Genomic DNA, 23,376 nt, shown 5'->3' on the forward strand with positions numbered 1-23,376 from the left:
CACATTATCAGATTAGATAAGATCTTTTGAAAGAGGCTTGTTTAAAAGATAAATATGACGAAGGACACAGCTCTGGCTTTATTCGTAATCTTCATTTGTTTCACTAGTTCCTAAATTAGCATAGGTACGCGTGGAGGCATACCTAAGTAAACGAGATAGATGTAATGATGACAAATTAATGACAACATTTAAACTCACGTGTCTGTTTTTGGCCCTAAATTAGCCATGACTTTGGAACACAATTTGATCCATTTTCTTGATTGTGAAACACTTTTACCCCACCCCTCGAAGTCACAAGCACTTGTGAACCACCACGAGTTATTGGGATGAGTTTCGAGTCACCTGAATCAATAACGGAATATATTTCCCGCAACAAAAAGCAAGTGTTATTAAATTCGCATTGCTAACCTAAGAAACAGTAAAATATGTGTTTAATTTGTAAAACTACTAAATTTCTAAACTACATATTTAAGCAGTAGCCGTTAATAACAACATAAACGATAAAACTGATATCTCTACTGAGACCTACATAGAGAGACCCTTCAAGTTTATGATATGTATTATCATAATTGAAATCAATGTAAACCTACATATGATCTAGATAAGTCTATGTAATATTAATTTACATGGCAATGATATGATTATGATTAATAAATGCAATCAGTCAAATAAATACAATTTCTTAGTAGCTCTAAAATATAACTCAACTCGCTGGTTTCAATTCAAGACCTAAGAGCGGATTATGACTACGAAATTTCATAAGTCTGTATAAATAACTAGATAAATTGCGACGAAATTACGATAATAATCCCCAAGTCCAAGTTTATGTCAATAAATTTGAATGTTTTGACGTGACTTGGAGATAACCACTTCCTAGAGCGGTTACACAACTCCACATTTGGAGCCTCCAAAAGAGATGAGATGCGTACTATCGGAAAGGTTATCTTAGTTTCCTTGAACTAGTGTTTTTGAAATAGTACATTAACACGTACAATACATATAAACTGTTTTGATTATTATTTCCATATGTAAAAAAATTTATGTAAAAAAAATCGTAAGTCATCAATAAAGATTAAAAAAAAATAACCCACGTACCTAAATGAAAATAAACACTAACCCGTTAAATACAAAAGAATTTTATCTTTAATTATAATGAATGCAGATAGTCATGTGACCTAATTACAATTGCAAATTAGATGTATCTGCTTAATTTTCAATTTCACGCTTTTAATTGAATTTCTGCAGTACTGCAACAGTCCCACTGCATTAAGGGAAAGAAATCTTTTTTCAACATAAGTAACAGGTTTCTTACAATGTCCTTTCGAATGAAGACGTTTCTCAACACTCGTTTTATTTATTCTTATTTGAGCCTGTGATTGTGCCGTTTCGCAATGATCTTAAAATCTCCACCAGTTTTTTCCACCGAATCATTGTGTGCTTACTGATGAGTGAGATTAAAAATGGCTTTAGATTGTGATTATTCGAAATTATACTGGTGCTTACAATGAGTACATTCCGTAATTTCTGGAATATCAATTGCAAGGTCAAATCAAATTCAACTTAGGTAGTTATCGATTTCCATCGACACCTACTACTCAAAACAATTGAACGTCAGATCCACTGATAACCTGTCAGTTCTGGTTGACGTGGCCTAGAAATAACAAACGATCACATGCTCGAAGGATGCAGACAAAATTAACCAAATCAGCCTTCCCGCATGTCGCTGCGTTGCATACGAAAAACGCCAAACTTGGTTGAAATTCAGGATCAACCATGCTATTACGATTTGTTTTAAGGTGATCGCGCGTTAAGTACCGCCACGATTCGAATACTAATTGTATCAATTCTTTTTTGGCTATTACACGACCTTCTAGGCTTGTTTATGTCTATATGCGGGTAAATTGTTTACGCGGGTTATTGTTGTAATTTTCCAGTAGGACGTCGTGGTATACCTTTCATTACAATTTGGAATTATATAACTTTTTTATACGCGTTAAGAATTATTTTATAGGTGTAATAAATGTAATAATGCTATCAAAAATGCACGAAAAATATAGTCTTCAATTAAAACAAGGCGTTTTAACGTCCTCATAAAAGGAGTTTTATTACTTAACGTTCCTGATGAGATTGTGATAAGCGACCTTGAACATTCAAAAATTAACGTGTGGCATTTTGGACTTATCAGATGTTTACTTTATTATAGCATGGTACTCCGAACTTTGATAAGGGTACATAAATATACTGTACGAAGTTCAAGATTTTTGTAGGATGGTCGTAAATTTTTTGGCATTTTGGACTTATCAGGTGTTTACTTTATTATAGCATGGTTCTCCGAACTTTGATAAGGGTACATAAATATACTGTTAGCTCACCCTGTGGGCCTCGCTCTGGGGATTCGTATACTGCTTAAAAATGTAAAGACGATGTTCTTCTTGACAGGTTTATAATTAATATTCGTTGTACAAAGCTGGTTTCTCATCTAGCCGTAATTCTCTACAAGTTGACAGGCAAAGGCTAAGTGTCACAGATAACATATATCGCTCAAAGTATAGATTTGGCGGGCTTTCAATAACTGTCATTAGAACTAATATTACAAGCACCTTATGTTGGTTCACTGTATGGCCATATTGTTTTATTAAACCGTTACGTTGATAAGCTTGGAATAATACTATATAATATAAAAGTATCACAGAATATAAAAATGCTTATATTCGGCCAATCCTGGGTACAACGCGTCTCTGCGTTTTAAAGAGTTAAACATAAATAATCCACATTACACATAATGCACAACAGAACAATAGACAAAAGAATCAATATTACTCAACTTATGAACTGCATCATTACAGGCATTCCTCCAATGCCTGCAACGACTCACTCTTATAAACTACATCAATACATGCCTTCACATGTTATTGACTCACTGTTTCTTACACACTACATCAATGCATGCATTTACATGTCATTGACTCACTGTTACATCAATAACGCTTTCACATGTTATTGACTCACTGTTACATCAATACACGCATTCACATGTTATTGATTCACTGTTACTTATTTAATACATGGATTTACATCATTAACTCACTGGTATTCTCTTAATACATCAATATATGGGTTCTCATGTCATTGACTCACTGATACTTAATACATCAATACATGGATTCACATGTCATTGACTCACTGTTAATCACTTAATGCATCATGACATGGACTCACTGTTACTCATTTAATACATCAATACATCATTGATTCACTGTTACTCACTTAATACATCAATACATGGATTCACATGTCATTGACTCACTTAATACTTCAATACATGGATTTACATGTCATTGACTCGCTGTTAATCACTTAATACATCATTACATAGACTCACTATTACTCATTTAATACATGGATTTACATCATTGATTCACTGTTAATCACTTAATACATCAATACATGGATTCACGTCATTGACTCACTTAATACATCAATACATGGATTCACATGCCATTGGCTCACTGTTAATCACTTAATACATCATTACATGGACTCACTGTTACTTATTTAATACATCAATACATGGACTCACTGTTATTCACTTAATACATCAATACATGGACTTACATGTCAGTGATTCACTGGTACTCATTAACTATACTTATCAATGTATGGACTCATGTCAGTTACTCACATATATCATTAACTCACTATTACTTGTTACATCAATACATGGACTAACATGTCATTGACTCAAGATATCAATACATAGATTTACATGTCAGTGATTCACTGTTATTCATTTACTATATCAATACATGGACTCACGTCAGCTACTCATTTCATACTAAAATACATGGATTCACATATATCATTGGCTCACTATTACTTGTTACATCAATACATGGACTAACATGTCATTGACTCACTGTTGCTCACTTAATACAAAAATACATGGATTTACATATTATTGACTCACTGTTATTCATTTATTACATCATTGCAGCTCTTCATCTGCAATGCCTCACTGTTAATGTATGTACCATATAATATAGCTCACTCAACTTTAATAATTGCATGTCTTTTGTACTAAATCACTCTATTATTTTTAGACAAATATATTTATAAATTCACTCTTACAAATTATTATAAAATATTTTTCTTCGTCACAAAATTCTCTGACTCGCTTTCAGAAAATGATCATGGATACCTACATATCTCTTAATAATATCACATATTTCTCTGTTTCACTCCATAACAAATTGTATTGAGTACATCTTTTATGATTTGATTATAATTATTCTAAGATTTTCTGGCTCACTCAACAACATGTTATAATAGATATGTACATCTTTCACAAATACATTGTTTATAATATTCATATTACTGTTACTCTTGTAGTAATTCTCATCACAATTTTAACAGAAAGATAAAACAACATCTTTATCATCTTAAACAGTAACATGCAAATTTTAAGTTTTTGATTCTCTTGACTCTCTTGTATTCCAAATTATTATCACTAATATTAACTTGCTTAGAATTTAAATTTTACAACAGGTATGAATATCACTTTATAAAATTATGGTTAATAAACCTCAAATTGATCACAACTTTTCACATGTATATCATCATTATCATTTTTCCATTTAATAAAATCTTAAACATATCACTTGATTTGATAGTAAACATGTTTACCCTTTCCTTTCACTCTAAATCACTATGTATGCATACTAGTACACTTCTCTCACACTCAAGTTTTCTTGTACATCTTAATAACTTGTTGAGAACACTTGTGATTCCCGGGAATTCCCGGTTCTCTCCATACAAACTCATTACCAGGAGCAATCCCTAAATAGGAGTATCTTAGTACCCTCTCTAAATTCTACATTAGCTAGTACCGAACATAAGATTATGTCATTGCACATCTCTAGGTATGAAATCATGTTTGATGACTATGCTGCATATGGCAATACAACCAGTTACTACTTTAAATGTCAAGCAAAGTTTATATATTCTCAAATCATCCTAAAGTACTAGTCAACGGTCAGTATTTTAATAATTTGTAACATATACTTTACTTCCATAAGACCCTAACTGGCTCCATGTATAAATTTCAAGCATCAGTTTCTCTCATTGTGCTCAGATGCTCCGGCTATCAAAATCAACCTATGCCTAGTATTGTACTCTGGTGATATAAATTGACTCAAAATGGTTAGGTATCTATTTTTCCTACCTGTTACCTGAAACAACTTTATCACTGGATATCTCACACTTATTACCTAATGCCATTTTATCATAATAATAATATTCTAAGAGCTGTCCTATCCCAGCTTCAACATGTTTGTCAAAAGTTCTCCATAATATTCATAATCATAATAATCATTTATTCGTCGCAATCATTTATTTATTTTTCATTCCGGCCATGTGAAAATAACTGATGGCTGGCGTTGGTACTTGGTACCATCTATGTGAATGAGATGAATGTTACAACAATCCGTCCACTTATTTTTATGTGTGCGCCTAAACCATAGACCTACTTACTCACTTGTCTTTATGGTGTACCAGTAGGTACTAGCAATTCACTTTTATTATTTCTTCTATCACAGCTTGTACATACTACAACCATGGAATCTTTCCATACTTCACTTTTACTGTTAAAATTGACAATATAAAAACAAATCAAGTACCTACACATATAGCATGATATTTACAGCCAGTAATTCAGTGTGAAATTCATAGGTAACAATTATGAACCAGATTTTCCTTGAAAATTATTCCCATTAACAATCAATATGCTCACGAAAAGCCAAACACATATTATTAATCACTTGATACTATAACAGCTATTGCTGTTAATTCACGACACAAAAACAAATCTCGCAATGTTATCTTAGTGTAAAGTTTGTTCAAATAGGTTAATTTTCCTTATACGGATATCACTTTCTCCAACTCCCAGGTTGTTAGTAGCTAATCAATCACTCTTCTGACTGCCAAAACAGATGAAAATAACTGGAATTCTCTGACCATTGGCTCCCAATTTATAGAAATAGCGTCTTTTCCAACTGGCGGGCGTCGGTTATAAGCTTATCCCTGCTTCTGAATTGTTAGCTCACCCTGTGGGCCTCGCTCTGGGGATTCGTATACTGCTTAAAAATGTAAAGACGATGTTCTTCTTGACAGGTTTATAATTAATATTCGTTGTACAAAGCTGGTTTCTCATCTAGCCGTAATTCTCTACAAGTTGACAGGCAAAGGCTAAGTGTCACAGATAACATATATCGCTCAAAGTATAGATTTGGCGGGCTTTCAATAACTGTCATTAGAACTAATATTACAAGCACCTTATGTTGGTTCACTGTATGGCCATATTGTTTTATTAAACCGTTACGTTGATAAGCTTGGAATAATACTATATAATATAAAAGTATCACAGAATATAAAAATGCTTATAATACTGTACGAAGTTCAAGATTTTTGTAGGATGGTCGTTAATTTTTTGGTATCATGTGACTATAAAATTATCATTTATAATGGACAACAGGACTTCAGTTTAACAAACAAAGGTCAGGCCTCTGAAAAGAGTGCCAATTGGATTTGATGTGTGATATTCAACATCCCATCACGTTTTTCCAGTTCGTGAACAAAGAATGATCTTCCCACAAATTGTGATAATCATCCACAACAAACATGACATATCTTGGACGTAAATTTGACTCATTATTTCCACGTTACGAGGAAACATTACTGGAAAATGATTTTATGACGCATTGTTAAACATTTTTGTACATAGAACCGTTTACAACTCAACTACACTAGGATATCATAAACTGTGTTTGTTTTCATCAAAGTATAAACAATATTAACTGACTATGAATTGTGATTCATCCTACTCTAATCTCTATTAATAACATGCACCCGCAGCGTATCCTCGATGCATTTATCAAGAACTCAACGCATTGTCTGCAAGATTCAAATAGTTTATACTACAAGCTTAAAACTGCATAAGAATTCCACGCATTTTGCGTCAACGCGTTACGAAATATTTAGGAATTTGATAAGAATGGTACTCACGATTCGTTCTTGTCATAGACGGGGAAGGTCTGGTGCGCCAGGTCCTGCAGCGACGAGCTGGTCTGCGGCTCGGCGGAGATACCCTGGGCCCTCTTCTTGCGGGGCCCGCGGGAGCCGCGAGCGTACTGCTGGTACGGGAACACGCTCTGCAGCTTGTCCAGCTGCGAGCGCAACTCCAGCATCTCCTGGTCGCGTTGCTTCAACAACGCTTCCAGTTCCCTAATCCTTTCAACTAAAGGCTGCATATCGTTTGTCACAGTCGCGTTCGCGACACAATTCTCTGAATCGGAATTCATGCTTGGAGTCCCCATTATTCCGTTCAGTTCGATGTCTCTATAAGTCTCGTTTAACGCGCGCCTATCGCCGTTGACTGTGGGAGCCACGGTAAGAGCTCCTCCACCAGTATGCACTACAACCCTCGGCTCATCGTCAGCAGCTACTCGCTGTGACGATCCAAAGCAGAGGGTATCGAAACAGACGCGCATTCACTCGGCTACCGAGCACTTCACAGGAACACCACTGAGGTTTTCACTGGGGGGGTGAGGTTAGTTTAGTTTGGTTTCACTGACACTAGTGGACGGTGTATGAGCACAGGAAGCACGGGAAGTGAGCGACGTGCGACGCGAGCGCGGACGGGCGGTGTAGTGGAGATACGCGCACGCCGCGGGTCGGCCGTCGCGGAGTCAGGCCCACGTGCCTCGACAACGCCCTGCAAACAAATAGAAAACATCAATATTTCCAAACTATCAAAAAATTATCTAAGATTTCATTAAAATTCCATAATGGTCTTGTTTTAAAACGAGTCATTTAAGAAATTCCACGCAATCTTATATTAAAAAACTTTATCGAACACAAAAGACTGCGCTCATGGTCCCGATCAACAAGTGTTTGTTGAAATATCTGATCACCTGATCGGACGCAACCGTCCACATGACCGATATCTAATCCGACTCATCTCCTGAATTGACATTACACCGGGAGGATAACGAGTGATAAGCTGATACGACAGCTTGGTCAATGATACAACTTACACGCTAAGAATTATTTTAAAAGTACATAGTATGCTATGGATTACCATTTACATTGTGCAGAAAATACGGATGTGTAATATCTGTTACAATTACAGTTTGTTAAAATAATTACTAACATCGGTATAGTAAAAATATTTATAAAAATGTTATCAAAAGTAAAAATTAAATTACAGTCCGCAGAGTGAATTCCAAACCTAATAGGAAAAACTATTTCGAAGTAAGTATAACTATGTATGTTAGACATATGCGGTACCGCATTGGCAAGTACCTATAACCTATTCAAATCCATGTCAATAATAAATGAGGTACAAACGCCTAAAGCAATCACCAGGGATAATGAAACTTTGGTATCGACAAGTTGTTTACACCGCCCTGCCAATTCCGTTATCCCAGAGTCATATTCAGATTTCAAATGTATTATACCTTCATTTCAATTTCAGTGCTTCCCGCTCGAACTTAAATAATCGCTTGAGAGAGACGCACATACGTCCAAATCAAATTGGCAAGTTATTTTTAAACTGAATTATCGTCCCAGACGGTAAAGGCACCTGACTGCCATAAACTAAGATTAAAATGATATAACGTGATTACACATTGCAATGACAGTCTAGAGCTACAATAATAACGCATTAGATTAATTGAGAATGTCGTTAGGTGACGCTCGGATGAAACATGTATTTTAGTAGATATAGCATGATACTCATGTAACTTTCTTTAACTGTCATCAATTATAGCAGCATATTTAAGACAAATGTGGCATTAAAAATAGGCAACCTAGATTGTATGAGAATTTGAAACAAAAATCAGATACACTTTAAAGTCACTTAAACCCAACTGTAAAAACAAAACTGATATTCTTGAAGCGACAACCGCTGGGCGGAGAGCCAACGCAAATGGGTTCAGGGTATCCAAACTTTGATAACTTTTAAAAGATATTCTTAACTGAGCCGAGCTTTTTTCAATATGCTGAACACTTATTCCCCGAAGTCCCGTTGTACATATTTTCTTCTTCCCATATACAAGACATGACGCTGTACCTACGCACCGTACAGTAGGTAGGTATATCTACTGAAGACGACCAAAGCAAGACAAGACCACGGCTACAACGATTAACCTATTTAATGATTGAGTAACCCGAAAATAACAATGATACCATGTTTACAAATTAACAGAAGAAGAATAAGCGACATCAAGAAGACGGTTCGAGTATTCCAATGCTGCGCAGCATGTCATTTTAAGGTAAGTACAGGAGCATAAACTTGGTTGGGTATGAAGAGAAAATATGTCAAAGAACGTCCTACCATTGTGATAAACGACAACCTTACCCTAGTTTCATTAGTGGGTGTTCTGTTCGCTATTTAATTGTATATTTCCGGTGGGTGTGCATAAACTATGTGGACAGAATAAAGGGCTCATATACACACAATCGAACAAGGCGCATGCTGGCCGTGCATTGGTTACGCGGGCGAGTCGTATCCTTGATCGAACCAGTGAACAGAAAGTAGCCACGCGGTAGAATGAGATAGCAATATCACTTGCTCCCTCTAACGCATAAATGCGTCTCTTGGAGTGGCCGGCGTTGGCCCATCGTGTAGAGGATCCATCACTCCTAGCAAGGGTGCAAGCCTGCTTGAGTCAAATGTTTGAGGAGGGACGATTATAATCGACCGCCTATTCAGCCTCAAGCTAATAGTAGAAAAGGAAAATTAGAGATAGGTAGGGTTATAGCGAAGAGAGTCGAGCGTTGGTGACATGATTCTCATTAGATACATTGAGCTTATATATAATACTTGGACTGGTTCATTGACCAGCGCTCGATAAGTGACTGGAATAACATTCTTGAATGTCACATCAGTCACAGACACAAAGAACTCTAGATAGATTATCTCGGAAGATTTAACATCAAAATAAATAAATATGTAGGTACGGGCACAAACTCGATTACAGACAATCTACTCTAAAACTTTATTGCACTAACGAAGAAAAATATACAAATGGCGGACTTACAGAAACCATTCTCTACCAACGATTAATTAATAATTATGCTGGCTACACGAAGACCACGCTGTTACCTAAAAGAAAATCTGATGATTAATCGACATAGGGCGGACAGGCTTTAATACTATGTAGTAGGTAACCATAGTCATGTGGTATAAGAAAAAAGTTTTTACTAAAATTTACAGGAAATTTACGGCTCATCGAGTCTCCGACATTGTGTTGCAAATCTAACAAAGATTAAAATGTCATCTGTAGTAGCGAATGCGATCGGTAAATATTTAGTAGGTACATATTTTTATACTAAATATCGGTAGTTTATATACCCATTTTTTACCTGTTTGCATTCCCTAATCTGGTTGGCCATTCTGTATGCAATACAACCTAATATTTACTTATTCGGTCCCATCGTCTAGTTTTATGAACAGCCACACACTTGCACAGGCGAGTAAATCACATAATTGCGCGAGCGACAGCCAGACTGGAATTGAATCTATTGAACGTCAACTAAAAATAGACGGAAAGGAAAATTAAGATCACAGTAGTTGTCATTTATAAGGAAGGACTCTGGGCCCAATTCGGATTTTGTAATAGACATCTATTAGATATCTTTTAGACATCGCCAAGATACGATAACGATATGTTTAAGATCTAACCTGTCAAATTTGACATTTCCGCGATTCTGGAGATACTCTTGAACGATTTCCACAAGACATTACTTAGAGATTTAATTCACATCTAATAGATATCTAACACGATCTATCGTAAAAGTGACATTGGTTGTCCGAATTGCGCTGCAAAAGAGAACTAGTTGAAATCTAGTTTAGATTAACGTATCTAGAATGGATCTAGTACGCGTGTCGTCTCTTGTGAATATCTTGAAGTTCCAATACGGCAGTAAGTAGTAGTCAAGTGTCAAATAGCCGGCGCGAGTGAGTTTGAAATAAAATCACGTGAAAAAACCTGATGTACCAATATATAAATACATACCTAATATATATATTTTTAATTAATAAAGTATAAGTTATAACAGAAAATATAAAAATATTAAATATACATATCTAGATGAAAACTGGATTGACGCGGATAGATCAATTTTGATTACCTATGCCGATTCAAATTTACTCGACTTGTCGAACTTCAATTTTAAATATTGCGTGACGTGCATCTGCATATTGCATAGTTTACAATACAATACAAATCCCTTTATAAAACAACCTCAGATTAAATGTAGAAACACAATACAGTTCACATTCTGCAATCAAAGCTGTATTATCTTTTTTGATAAATTAAAAAATTATAAACAATTTATCACCATCATTTATCTTACCACTTTTTAGGGTTCCGTACCCAAAGGGTAAAAACGGGACCCTATTAAAGTACGGCTCTTCTGAGGTGAACTTTTCGCTTCAAACCGTAATCTTTTAAACAAAGGCCATTGTCTCTATTATCGCAAAAGCGCTTGCTCCCGACTTGGCACGTGCCAGTACAACATTCATACTGAAAAACAACCGGTATCGTCATAGTATTAAGGTTCAAATTTAATGTCACTGATATTCTATATATTACATTTTGGTAGTGTAGGACGATAGACCGCCCCGAAGCGATACGGCACTCATATTATTTTGATACTTAGTGTGGTGTTAAAAATGAAACACGGTTATTTATGATAAAGCGTTGTATATTTGTTATATAACAAAATCTAATGTAACAATGTAAATTTAAGATTAATAAGTTTAACATAGGTATAATCAAAATTTTTCCGTGTAGGTATATAAACAGTTATACGTACTACTAGATAAAATCGTGTCATAAAAAATCAGATATAATCAATTTCTTTCTTATATTATAACCGACCTTTCTTCTGACCGTTGACACGTGACGTTTTGTTAGAAAAGCTGTACGCTTCAAAGCTCCACGTTTGCCTTATCAGTGTTTTTATTGTTACTATGCGTCGGCATCACATCAGAGGTGCTAATTTCACAGTATCGTTATTTTAAAGATAAGAAAAAATAACAATGCTTGCAGCTGCACCTTTGTAAATTATTACATTTAACACCGCAAGCTAATAATTTAAATAAAATAATATAATAAATAACCGCGTTTCATTTTTAACACCACACTAAGTATCAAAATAATATGAGCGCCGTATCGCTTCGGGGCGGTTTATCGTCCTACACTACCAAAACGTAATATCTAGAATATCAGTGACATTAAATTTGAACCTTAATACTATGACGATACCGGTTGTTTTTCAATATGAATGTTGTACTGGCACGTGCCAAGTCGGGAGCAAGCGCTTTTGCGATAATAGAGACAATGGCCTTTGTTTGAAAGATTACGGTTTGAAGCGAAAAGTTCACCTCAGAAGAGCCGTACTATACTAAGACTCCGCTGTCCGTCCGCCCGTCCGTCCGTCCGTCTGTCACCAGGCTGTATCTCACGAACCGTGATAGCTAGACAGTTGACATTTTCACAGATGATGTATTTCTGTTGCCGCTGTAACAACAAATACTAAAAACAGAATAAAATAAAGATTTAAGTGGGGCTCCCATACAACAAACGTGATTTTTGACCGAAGTTAAGCAACGTCGGGCGCGCGGGCTCAGTACTTGGATGGGTGACCGTTTTTTTGCTTGTTTTGCTCTATTTTTTGTTGATGGTGCGTAACCCTCTGTGCGCGAGTCCGACTCGCACTTGGCCGGTTTTTTAAATACGCCTAAGTGTATATATGTAATGGTCACTTAGGTTAGGTGTAGTTCTGTAAGCGTGGTTAACGAAGATAGAGTTATGGAGCCTATTTTAGAACTGGTCGAGATTCCAGTTCTAAATAAAGTAATTTAATGGGTACTTTTTACGGCTATTCATTAATAAAGGTGACAAATACAACGACTTTACGACAGACGAGACACATAAAGTTCTATTAGTAAAGGTAATAATAATAAATAACGTAGACAGAAAAACAGTTATATTATTGCATAAGTTAGTTAAATAACTATGATATAAATAGTGTTTGGCAGTATAAATAAAGATTTATGAAATTAGTAAAAACGATAAAAAAGATTAAAGCGTTAATTGTCGGAATTATATTTCTAAAGGTTAAGATGTAAGAATACACACAATAAAACAACTAAACTGAACTAAACTGTGTGTTTCTGGTTGTTACGTCATTTCTTAGAATCACATTGTCTTTACCTTATTTGCTCACAGACGTAATTATGGTGTATCACTTAATACTTGGTGTATCTCAGGTATTATATGTATCAAATACACGTATAATATAATCAAGCATGGGACCAATGATGTATATTAATTTTGCAATAAGATTTTTTGTTTTGTAACGATACTAGCCTAATTTATTGTACCTATACTTCGTTTTTTTAGCATTAGAAATAAGGTAAACAATCTTGATGTGTCTTTTAATTGAAAAACACATATTAAAAATTAGGTAAATATGTAACAATTATGAATCTAATACGATCTTTTATAGTCTTCTGCTTTCATAAGTAATAGTTATTGATTTTTAAAAAGTGTTTTTCAATTAAAAGACATGTCAAAATCGCTTACCTTCTTTCAAGTTCTTTCTAATGCTAAAAAAAACGAACTATAAACCAACCAAATAGAATTTAGTTTGTCACTCTTTTTTTACATTATCACTATCTAAAGACATGACTGTAAACCTGTTAGTACTGTCAGTAGGAGTTAGTTGCAGTAGCAATTGGTAGATGCTTGATGTTTTTAATCCTTTAGCTAAATTAGGCCTTTAGGCTATCCAGTTAAGTTCTCTCTCCGGTTTCGTATAGGTATTTGTAGTGTCACAGAGTCACACTTACATTGGTTCAACTTGCCTGCGCTTGTCAAACACGCATTAACTTCAGATACGCTCATTGCAAAATGTATAAACCATAATGTCGTAACCGCCATTGACCGAAATGGCGTTTACGCTTTTTGAGCTTAAAGACTGGCAGGTACATATTTTATTCGTTAACGAGGTATGATTCATTTTATAAGCTACGATCATAAACTATGCTAACCACGTCCATATCGTCACTTAAACTAATTTATTGTTCAATTATTAATTCAAAACATACGTACATTAAATATATTTTATTAGTAGAAATTTAAATATAAACACAAACTAAATAAATAAAAAATAAAAACATACATTTAAATGTTAAAGGCAAAGTCAAACTTCATTTTTAGGGTTCCGTAGCCAAATGGAAAAAACGGAACCCTTATAGATTCGTCATGTCTGTCTGTCTGCCTGTCTGTCCGTCCGTATGTCACAGCCACTTTTCTCCGAAACTATAAGAACTATATTGTTGAAACTTGGTAAGTAGATGTATTCTGTGAACCGCATTAAGATTTTCACACAAAAATATAAAAAAAACAATAAATTTTGGGGGTTGAATACTTAGAACTGAAACTGAAAAATTTTTTTTTCATCAAACCCATACGTGTAGGGTATTTATGGATAGGTCTTAAAAAATGATATTGAGGTTTCTAATATCATTTTTTTCTAAACTGAATAATTTGCGCGAGAGCCACATCCAAAGTGGTAAAATGTGTCCCCCCCCCCCCCACCCCTGTAACTTCTAAAATAAGATAATGATAAAACTAAAAAAAATATATGATGTACATTACCATGCAAACTTCCACCGAAAATTGGTTTGAACGAGATCTAGTAAGTAGTTTTTTTTAATACGTCATAAATCGCCTAAATACGGAACCCTTCATGGGCGAGTTCGACTCGCACTTGGCCGCTTTTTGTACTTATTTTTGTTTATACATTTGCCAAGTTGCCAACGAATTGATTAAATGATGCATGTTATTCTATAAATAACTCTACTCTTTAGTAAATTTTGTAATAGGTATCTACCCAAACTCATAACCACATAAATATTTTTTTATGAGATAATCACGACTCCTCCGAATGATTACGAACCGCAATAAACAATAAGATAAGAAACTAAAAGCAATAAGTGAGTACCTATAGTTCGTTTTTTTTAGCATTAGAAAGAAGGTAAGCGATATTGACATGTCTTTTAATTGAAAAACGCTTTTTAAAAATCAGTAACTTAAACTTATGAATTATGAAAGCAGAAGAATATTAAAAAAAGCGGCCAAGTGCGAGTCGGACTCGCCCATGAAGGGTTCCGTATTTAGGCGATTTATGACGTATAAAAAAAAACTACTTACTAGATCTCGCTCAAACCAATTTTCGGTGGAAGTTTACATGGTAATCTACATCATATATTTTTTTTAGTTTTATCATTCTCTTATTTTAGAAGTTACAGGGGGGGGGGACACACATTTTACCACTTTGGAAGTGTCTCTCGCGCAAACTATTCAGTTTAGAAAAAAATGATATTAGAAACCTCAATATCATTTTTGAAGACCTATCCATAGATACCCCACACGTATGGGTTTGATGAAAAAAAAATTTTTGAGTTTCAGTTCGAAGTATGGGGAACCCCAAAAATTTATTGTTTTTTTTCTATTTTTGTGTGAAAATCTTAATGCGGTTCACAGAATACATCTACTTACCAAGTTTCAACAGTATAGTTCTTATAGTTTCGGAGAAAAGTGGCTGTGACATACGGATGGACAGACAGACGGACAGACGGACAGACGGACAGACAGACAGACATGACGAATCTATAAGGGTTCCGTTTTTTGCCATTTGGCTACGGAACCCTAAAAATGATCGTATTAGATTCATAATTGTTCCATATTTGCCGTGACTTATTTTTAAAATATGTTTTTCAAATAAAAGACACATCAAGATTGTTTACCTTTTTTCTAATGCTAAAAAAAATGAACTATAAGTACCGAATGGGCCCTACGGAAGACCAGCGCTGGCTTTATAGCTCTATCATTATTATCATTAATTATGCTGAGTTGGGTCCATTTCGTGATGCACACTTATTGATTTCGTCTTTTCTTGCTGTTGTTGTTGTCTGTACATGTCCGTACATGTTTTGTGATCGTCACGAATAAAATTATCTTTTCTCAAAAATGGACGGCAAAGTCGACGTTGCCGGTTAAAAAATAGGTCGCGAAGTGCGTAGTTTATGGTCATTCAAAAATTTAAAAAGTTTAAAACATTGCAGTCTCGATTTCGGGACTGCAATGTAGCATACAAATTCCATTATTTAACGAATTCCAAACTTTTTAAAACTTTAAATGGCCATATCAAAAAGGCATAGGTCCATTAAACAGCCAAACAGATGATCAGCACTTATTATTATAATGTTGGTACCGCGACTATTTAGGTGTCTCAAATACGTTGGCGTATTTTCAGCAGAAAATACACTTCTTTTTTTTTAAAGGTGGCAAGCAAATCTTTTTAATGGTTTTACTTTTTTCTGTGAAAATTAGAACGTTGCTTCTGTAAAATATTTCTATTTCTTGCACCATTTTTGAGAAAAGCACTATATATGACTCGGCTGGAAGGCTACTTGCTGGCTTCGGATTCAATTAAACGGACTCCCAAGGTAAGGTAGCTACTTCCGAACCTCGACAATAATGTACTATTATCTAAGTAACCTAAAGAATTGTAATAGCGTTCTTATATTTTCAGTGTGCATATATTTTGTTCGTGGCCATATTTGCACTTGGCAGTCCATTGAGGAATGATAAAACGTGAAGTAACGATCAAGAGTTGTGAGACAGGAAAACAAGGCTAAGCGTCCAGCGCCAAGTGATAACGAGATAGCAGATCGATGACCCTGGATTAACTGATCTGTCTGACACATCATTGATGATTCTTCTTCTACTTAATAAGATTTTTGTCGTTTTGTATGATCCATCCTGCCATCTTAGCCCTACAGTAGGACTAAGATGGCTGGCTCTTTATCATTTGTCACCATGGCTGTCACGTTTTAACAAATATGTAAGTGCGAAAGTGACGCATGGCATGACAGGTGATAAAAATGCGACCATGATAGCGGTCAGTATATGTAGCAAACAATGTAAAGAGCAAAATGCAGTAATACAACTATAATGTAAAAGGCATTCCTTGTTCCTGTTCCGTGTAAGCTCGAGTCGCGTATGTGTGCACTGTGCAGTCTCGCAGCCCAATCTAGTACCAAGAAGTAGTAACAAGTTAATATGTAAGTTGTTTATAAAAATACATTTTCAAACCTTAACAGGTGTAAGTTGTATACCATCCTATTTATGCCTGAACAAAGTATTTTATAATAGCTCAATAACTCAATAGCAGATTATACGGTCGTAAAAATTGCTGTCAGAGGTTTATGGTAAGTGATAACTAGTATTGCTTTTTATCCCGAGGTGCAATATCAGAAATCAGAAATCGTTTATTGCGAACCATAAACGATTTCTAAATCCTTATTACATGTAACGAAGTTCTATTTTCGAATGACTCTAATAGTGTTTCTGTGATGACATGTGGTGACAATGTCAAACTGATAATAGGATATAAGTGAGCTTTCGCTTATACACAAGCTTCATATCAGTACCTCGACTTCATACAAGTATAATATGTCACGATACTTTCTTTTTTGCCTCATGTATACTTATACTTATAAGTGTCTAAATGTTGTCAAATTTTGGATTATTTTTTAAATAGATAGAAATGAACGACCGTCGTGATTTTGACAGACAAACAGACATGTGATGATAGAACTGTAAGGAGTATATAGGTACCTAGTTCTGAAGAAAATGCAAAAGTATACAAGGCAGATATAATTAGAAATAGAAAATATTTATTTGGCGTAAAAAACATACATTATTTAGGTACAACAGAAAAATAATTACAGATAGCAAAACTACATTTAAGGTACAGTGTTGTAAATTCACTGTCAACTACACAATTTTTGAGGACTGAGGAATCTTAATTTGAGGCTGCTGTATATTATTAGTTTCCAAAAATATACCTAGTTACGAAAAATAGTTAAGTATAAGAGCTATTGTATTTATCCTCGGGAGTCTAGAAAGAGTATTGACAATGACACCTTTGTGCACTGTCGTCCCAAATAAACCAGTTATGTAACAATGCGTGTATGTATAAATAACACTGTACATGACTTATATTCGATACCTACCTACTTGATAATATTGACATTGAGCGACGTAACATATAGACATGTCATGTGATATAAATTTTTAATGAGAATTGTCACAGCATGTCAATTTGATACCTACTTGATCCTTAATGGATTATAATTTAAGAATGATATAAGCCTATATTATTTATTTATTTTATTGCTACTTATTCGTCAAAATAGGTGATATCAGGTTATTGTATAACTCTTTCACGCTTGCCTGATCGCAGGAAGTATAAGAGAAATAGGAATGTAGCACAGGTCATAATCTTAAGTCGACGGATAGTACCTATAGCCAGCCAGAAGTGGCCATAACCCTTTGACCGCCGTTGGCATGTATACAAGACAACGATAGAACGATACACTGGCGCCGCTGTCTTGTATACAAGACAAAAAAATTCAACGGCTCGGTAAATGTGGAAAAAATATCAATTATAATTTTTTTTACACTCATGTTAATGTTTTAGGTCCTTGTTTAAAAAAAAAGCATTTATTGCAGCTATAGAAATCCATTCTTTTATAATAAGGCTCTCAAAAAAATTGCTCCAGGTTTCAACGTTTTTCTTGTTCTTCGTCGCCGTTGTCTTGTATACAAGACAGCTAGGGATGGGAATGTTAACTCGATATGAGAATATTCAATATAAATATCAAATCGCAAATCTGGTTTTATTTAAGCATTTGAACACTTGTTAAATGCCAATTGGTGGTAACTAGTAACTAGAATACGTAAAACGAGACGAGAGAGACAGGCATTAACTATAGCTGAGTTCAGGGAGCTTCTTCAGCTGTTGATAGTAGAGTCAGACAAGTAAATGTCCTTGTGGTTTATTTGCAGAACAAAAGATTAATTTTAAGATGATAGTGTAGTGGGGAGTGATACCCTGCTGCTTCGCACAAGAATGATACAGGTGGACGCTAGGACTATATAGTCAGTGTCGCCTAACTATGAGAATGTTATATATTTGAAATTGATGAAAAATTGTCATGGTAGGGAGGATGTAATACGGGAACTGAGAAGCTCATCTAAGGAACATGTCGAATGTGAAACATGCATTCCCGAACATTTCCGATCCCCACCCTTTTCCAATATTATTGTTCTTCACTCATTGACAATTCAATTAACCCACGTGCAATTTTCCCCAATGCAGTTCCGGTACTTACATTTATATTATCGACACACGATGCGCGGCTCTAACGTTACGCTTATAAAGTTTACGTACCGACAAGCGCTTACGCCGTTGACCTAGAGACTAATATTACTTAATCCGCGCGGAAACAGTCCTTGTCGGTCTGCACTGCGGACAGTCCATGCGCGCCGTTGTCTTGTATAAACGACTTCTTGTACAGCCTAGTGCGGTGATATTACGTCATGAATCGATATTGTTTAGTGGTTGTTTCTAATGATAAAGACCTTTATTTCTAACATTGCCATTGTCGTGTGTAAAAAATATGTTAATTTTTGGCATTTTCGAAATAAATTAAAGTTGGATAAGAACAAAGCCAAATTGAGAAGATTTTTACCATAAATTGTAAATATCGATATCACTATTTGCAATCCCTATACTTTTTATTAGTTGTTTACTGAAAATTTGCTCTGGCGTGTGAGTGAGCGTCTTTGCGGACTAGGTCCGGCGGCCAAAAGGTTAAAATGTATAAACAAAGTGCAGGGACTTTATTTACGAATTTCTCAACACGATATTTTTTTATTTCTGAGGTTTTTACCAAAACTCTCGTAACTCTCGGTGCTTGGAGTATGACTGCCATGCTCAACCGGTCTTCAACGAGGTGACATAGTCAAATAATAAAGCACCAGACAGACTTAAATCAAATCAACAAAAAGCTACAACAGGCCCATGACAGTCTCACTCATAACTCAGAAATAAATGTTAAGTTAATTATGAAAACAGGCGAAAATAATTATTCTTTAAAAATCATGCCGATGTAAAGTTTAGCAACGAGTTTAAACGTAATTTAACGGTTGGCCCGCTAATGAAGGATTTCATTTAAAATTTAATAACTCTTGAAGTTAATTAACATTTTAGTACTTCGTGATCTTTAAAATAATTATATTGTTAGGTAATTTAGTCTTACAATATAAACTTTCTTAGAATTGTATTTAGGTATATGTCGAAGAAGACACATTGATGAGCAGAGAAAGATGATTTGAGGCTTGAGCTTAGACGCCAATGGGTATTGACGTCAGAAAGAATTTATAAAATGACGACCGGTCTGGCCTAGTGGGTAGTAACACTGCCTGTGAAGCCGATGGTTCTGGGTTCGAATCTCGGTATTTGTGTGATGAGCACAGATATTTGTTCCTGAGTCATGGGTGTTTTCTATGTATATAAGTATGTATTTATCTATATAAGTATGTATATCGTCGCCTAGCACCTATAGTACAAGCTTTGCTTAGTTTGGGGCTAGGTTGATCTGTGTAAGATGTCCCCTGATATAAAAAAAATGTACCTATTGCACGTGGGTCATACATACAGCAAATCCTTAAATAATCATTTTTCATCAGCTCCTCTTATTTTCAAACGAACAAAAAAGGATATATGTACCTATATTAATATTGATAGACTTATTCTAAACAGGTAATCAGTCATTAGCATATCCAGACGCTTTGTTTCAAACTTATTATTTTGTCTTATAGAGTTGATTTTAAGAGACAATATCTACTTAATCGTATTCAGCATGAAAATATAAGATGCTAGTTGGAAAGAAAATCAAACATCTATTGAAAAAAAGTGTGATATAAATAGGTAAGTAGGTATTTATACTTCTCGGCAGGTAGACTGTTATAATGTAGTAATTTGACGTTTAAGGAAAATGGTAAACTCACCGGTTTAACTGATTTTTAAATTAAATCAACCCGCATTAAAGCTTTACAATGTTCGCAAATAACAAACACAGGCCTTAAACTTATTCTTGACAGCATATAATCAACCAGAAGACTTTATTTTGAGTGACATGAAAATCGTGCGTCGAAATATTATTGAGGGCATTCTGGTAAAGGTGAGAAACATAAATACTTACTTGTAAGTTATAAGTAAATACGTTTCTCAGGGCTTGTTAAGGTAAAACCGACGTCGGATGAAAATAAAACCAAAACTGCAGAAACCAGTAAAGGTTCTTAGTTCAAGCTACGGTACGTTACCTTAAAAAAAGCGGCCAAGTGCGAGTCGGATTCGCCCATGAAGGGTTCCGTATTTAGGGGATTTATGACGTATAAAAAAACTACTTACTAGATCTCGTTCAAACCAATTTTCGGTGGAAGTTTGCATGGTAATGTATACATCATATATTTTTTTTAGTTTTATCATTCTCTTATTTTAGAAGTTACTTACAGGGGGGGGGGGCACACATTTTACCACTTTGGAAGTGTCTCTCGCGCAAACTATTTAGTTTAGAAAAAAATTATATTAGAAACCTCAATATCATTTCTGAAGACCTATCCATACCCCACACGTATGAGTTTGATGAAAAAAAAATTGTTGAGTTTCAGTTCTAAGTATGGGGAACCCCCAAAATTTTTTTTTTTTTTTATATTTTTGTGTCAAAATCTTAATGCGGTTCACAGAATATATCTACTTACCAAGTTTCAACAGTATAGTTCTTATAGTTTCGGAAAAAAGTGGCTGTGACATACACGGACAGACAGACGGACAGACATGACGAATCTATAAGGGTTCCATTTTTTGCCATTTGGCTACGGAACCCTAAAAATGGATAACAGTGAAGAAAAATGATGTTCAATTGTGAAAGACGTGGAGCCATTGCATCTCTTCTCAACCCGTGTCGCATAATCAAAGCGGATAATAACTTACATAAACCAGACCCTACCTTACCATTAATTAACATCAGCTAATTCATGATTAAATATAAGAACATATTACGACTGTTTGAAATACATACTTAAAATAAATGGGATTATTTCATTATAAACAACGTAGCCTACAAATAGCGTTCCTTAGTATCGGGTCAGGGTTTAGTTGTTAGAACAATCGTTGCGATTAACCTTACTAAGATAATAGTCAGCTTTATTAAATTATCCTATACTTGTGGTGATTTATTGCTATTTGATGTGTAGGTATAAAGGGCAAGTGTAGTTATAAAAAAAATTAAAAAATATTCATTAGTTCGATATCGACAACGTCAGGGATCGGCAACCTTTTAAGAAGGAGAGCCAACCGTAGTAATATCAAGTCTTTTATTTCAATGTACTTCCGATTTGATTTTGATCTATCAACTGTTTTTGAATAAATTGTAGAGCCGAATATTACATTAGGTAAATACGTAAGAGCCCCAAAGATGACAAGCCGCGATTTCCCGTCCCCAATGTCCCTATCCCTTGAGTTTTAGATTTCATACTAAGTGTCAGAACGTATAAATCAAAGATGAGGTATTTAATTTATGTATTTATGTACCTACCTAACGAAATTTTGACGGTTAATTGATTTTTTTTTTCAAAATAAGTGACTTTTTTCAGTTTGTACAAAAAGTTATTGCAACGATAAACAGGCTCATCGGCTATGACAGGTATAATTTCGGTGGTAATTACTTTGCTAACAAACAGTTTACTAAGCTAAATGAGACAAATATGCCACTTTCACGGTCAGACCAATTGCCAAGTTTCCAGACAGAAGTAAGTAAAGGAACAAAACGAAGGTCCTTAACGACTTAGACACTTGTTAATTCATATAGTATACATATATATATCGTATCACGAGGTTTCAATTACAGCCGGCTTGCTAAACGAACAGTCGGCGCATGCGTCAGATGCGTCACTGTTTATCTGTTCCGATCTTAATATTTATCGATATTTACTGCTTTATTGTAAAGAAATAAAGTTCAATATTGTACTTATGGGATCTTAAGCATCAATGATTAGGTTATTATACATTTCTGTTTTTTTTTCTCCCTGGAAAAATTATGGTTGGATATAAATAAATATTAAATATCGCTTATTTGTGTAAAATATATTAACTTTATGTACCTATCCCACGTAAATAAATAGAGATGCAAAGATAAAGTACAGTAATTATACACAAGGTACGTCGCATTACTATCGATATTAAATAAATTTAATCTTACGGCATTAGAAGTGAATGGTGTTGACGTAAACACAAATCAAAGTGTTACTAGCAACTTGTCCAATAAATCACGATCGACAGTGCGAGCATAATAAATTAAATGGGTAAAACAAATATTTAAATGATAAA

At 34.8% G+C, this 23,376-nt stretch overlaps 1 protein-coding gene across 1 annotated transcript in view; it reads right to left on the reverse strand.

Moving 5' to 3' along the window:
- LOC134654116 (cGMP-dependent protein kinase, isozyme 2 forms cD4/T1/T3A/T3B) overlaps window positions 1-23,376 on the reverse strand; it is a 123,701-nt gene that overhangs the window by 77,491 nt on the left and 22,834 nt on the right. Inside the window, exon 2 of the mRNA XM_063509546.1 lies at window positions 7,060-7,768. Within this exon, the coding sequence (XP_063365616.1) occupies window positions 7,060-7,544 (485 nt within the window). The 5' untranslated portion in view covers window positions 7,545-7,768. The remainder of the gene's footprint in view (window positions 1-7,059; window positions 7,769-23,376) is intronic.

This window comes from Cydia amplana, chromosome 14 (assembly GCF_948474715.1).
Source record: "Cydia amplana chromosome 14, ilCydAmpl1.1, whole genome shotgun sequence".
Lineage (NCBI taxonomy): Eukaryota > Metazoa > Arthropoda > Insecta > Lepidoptera > Tortricidae > Cydia > Cydia amplana.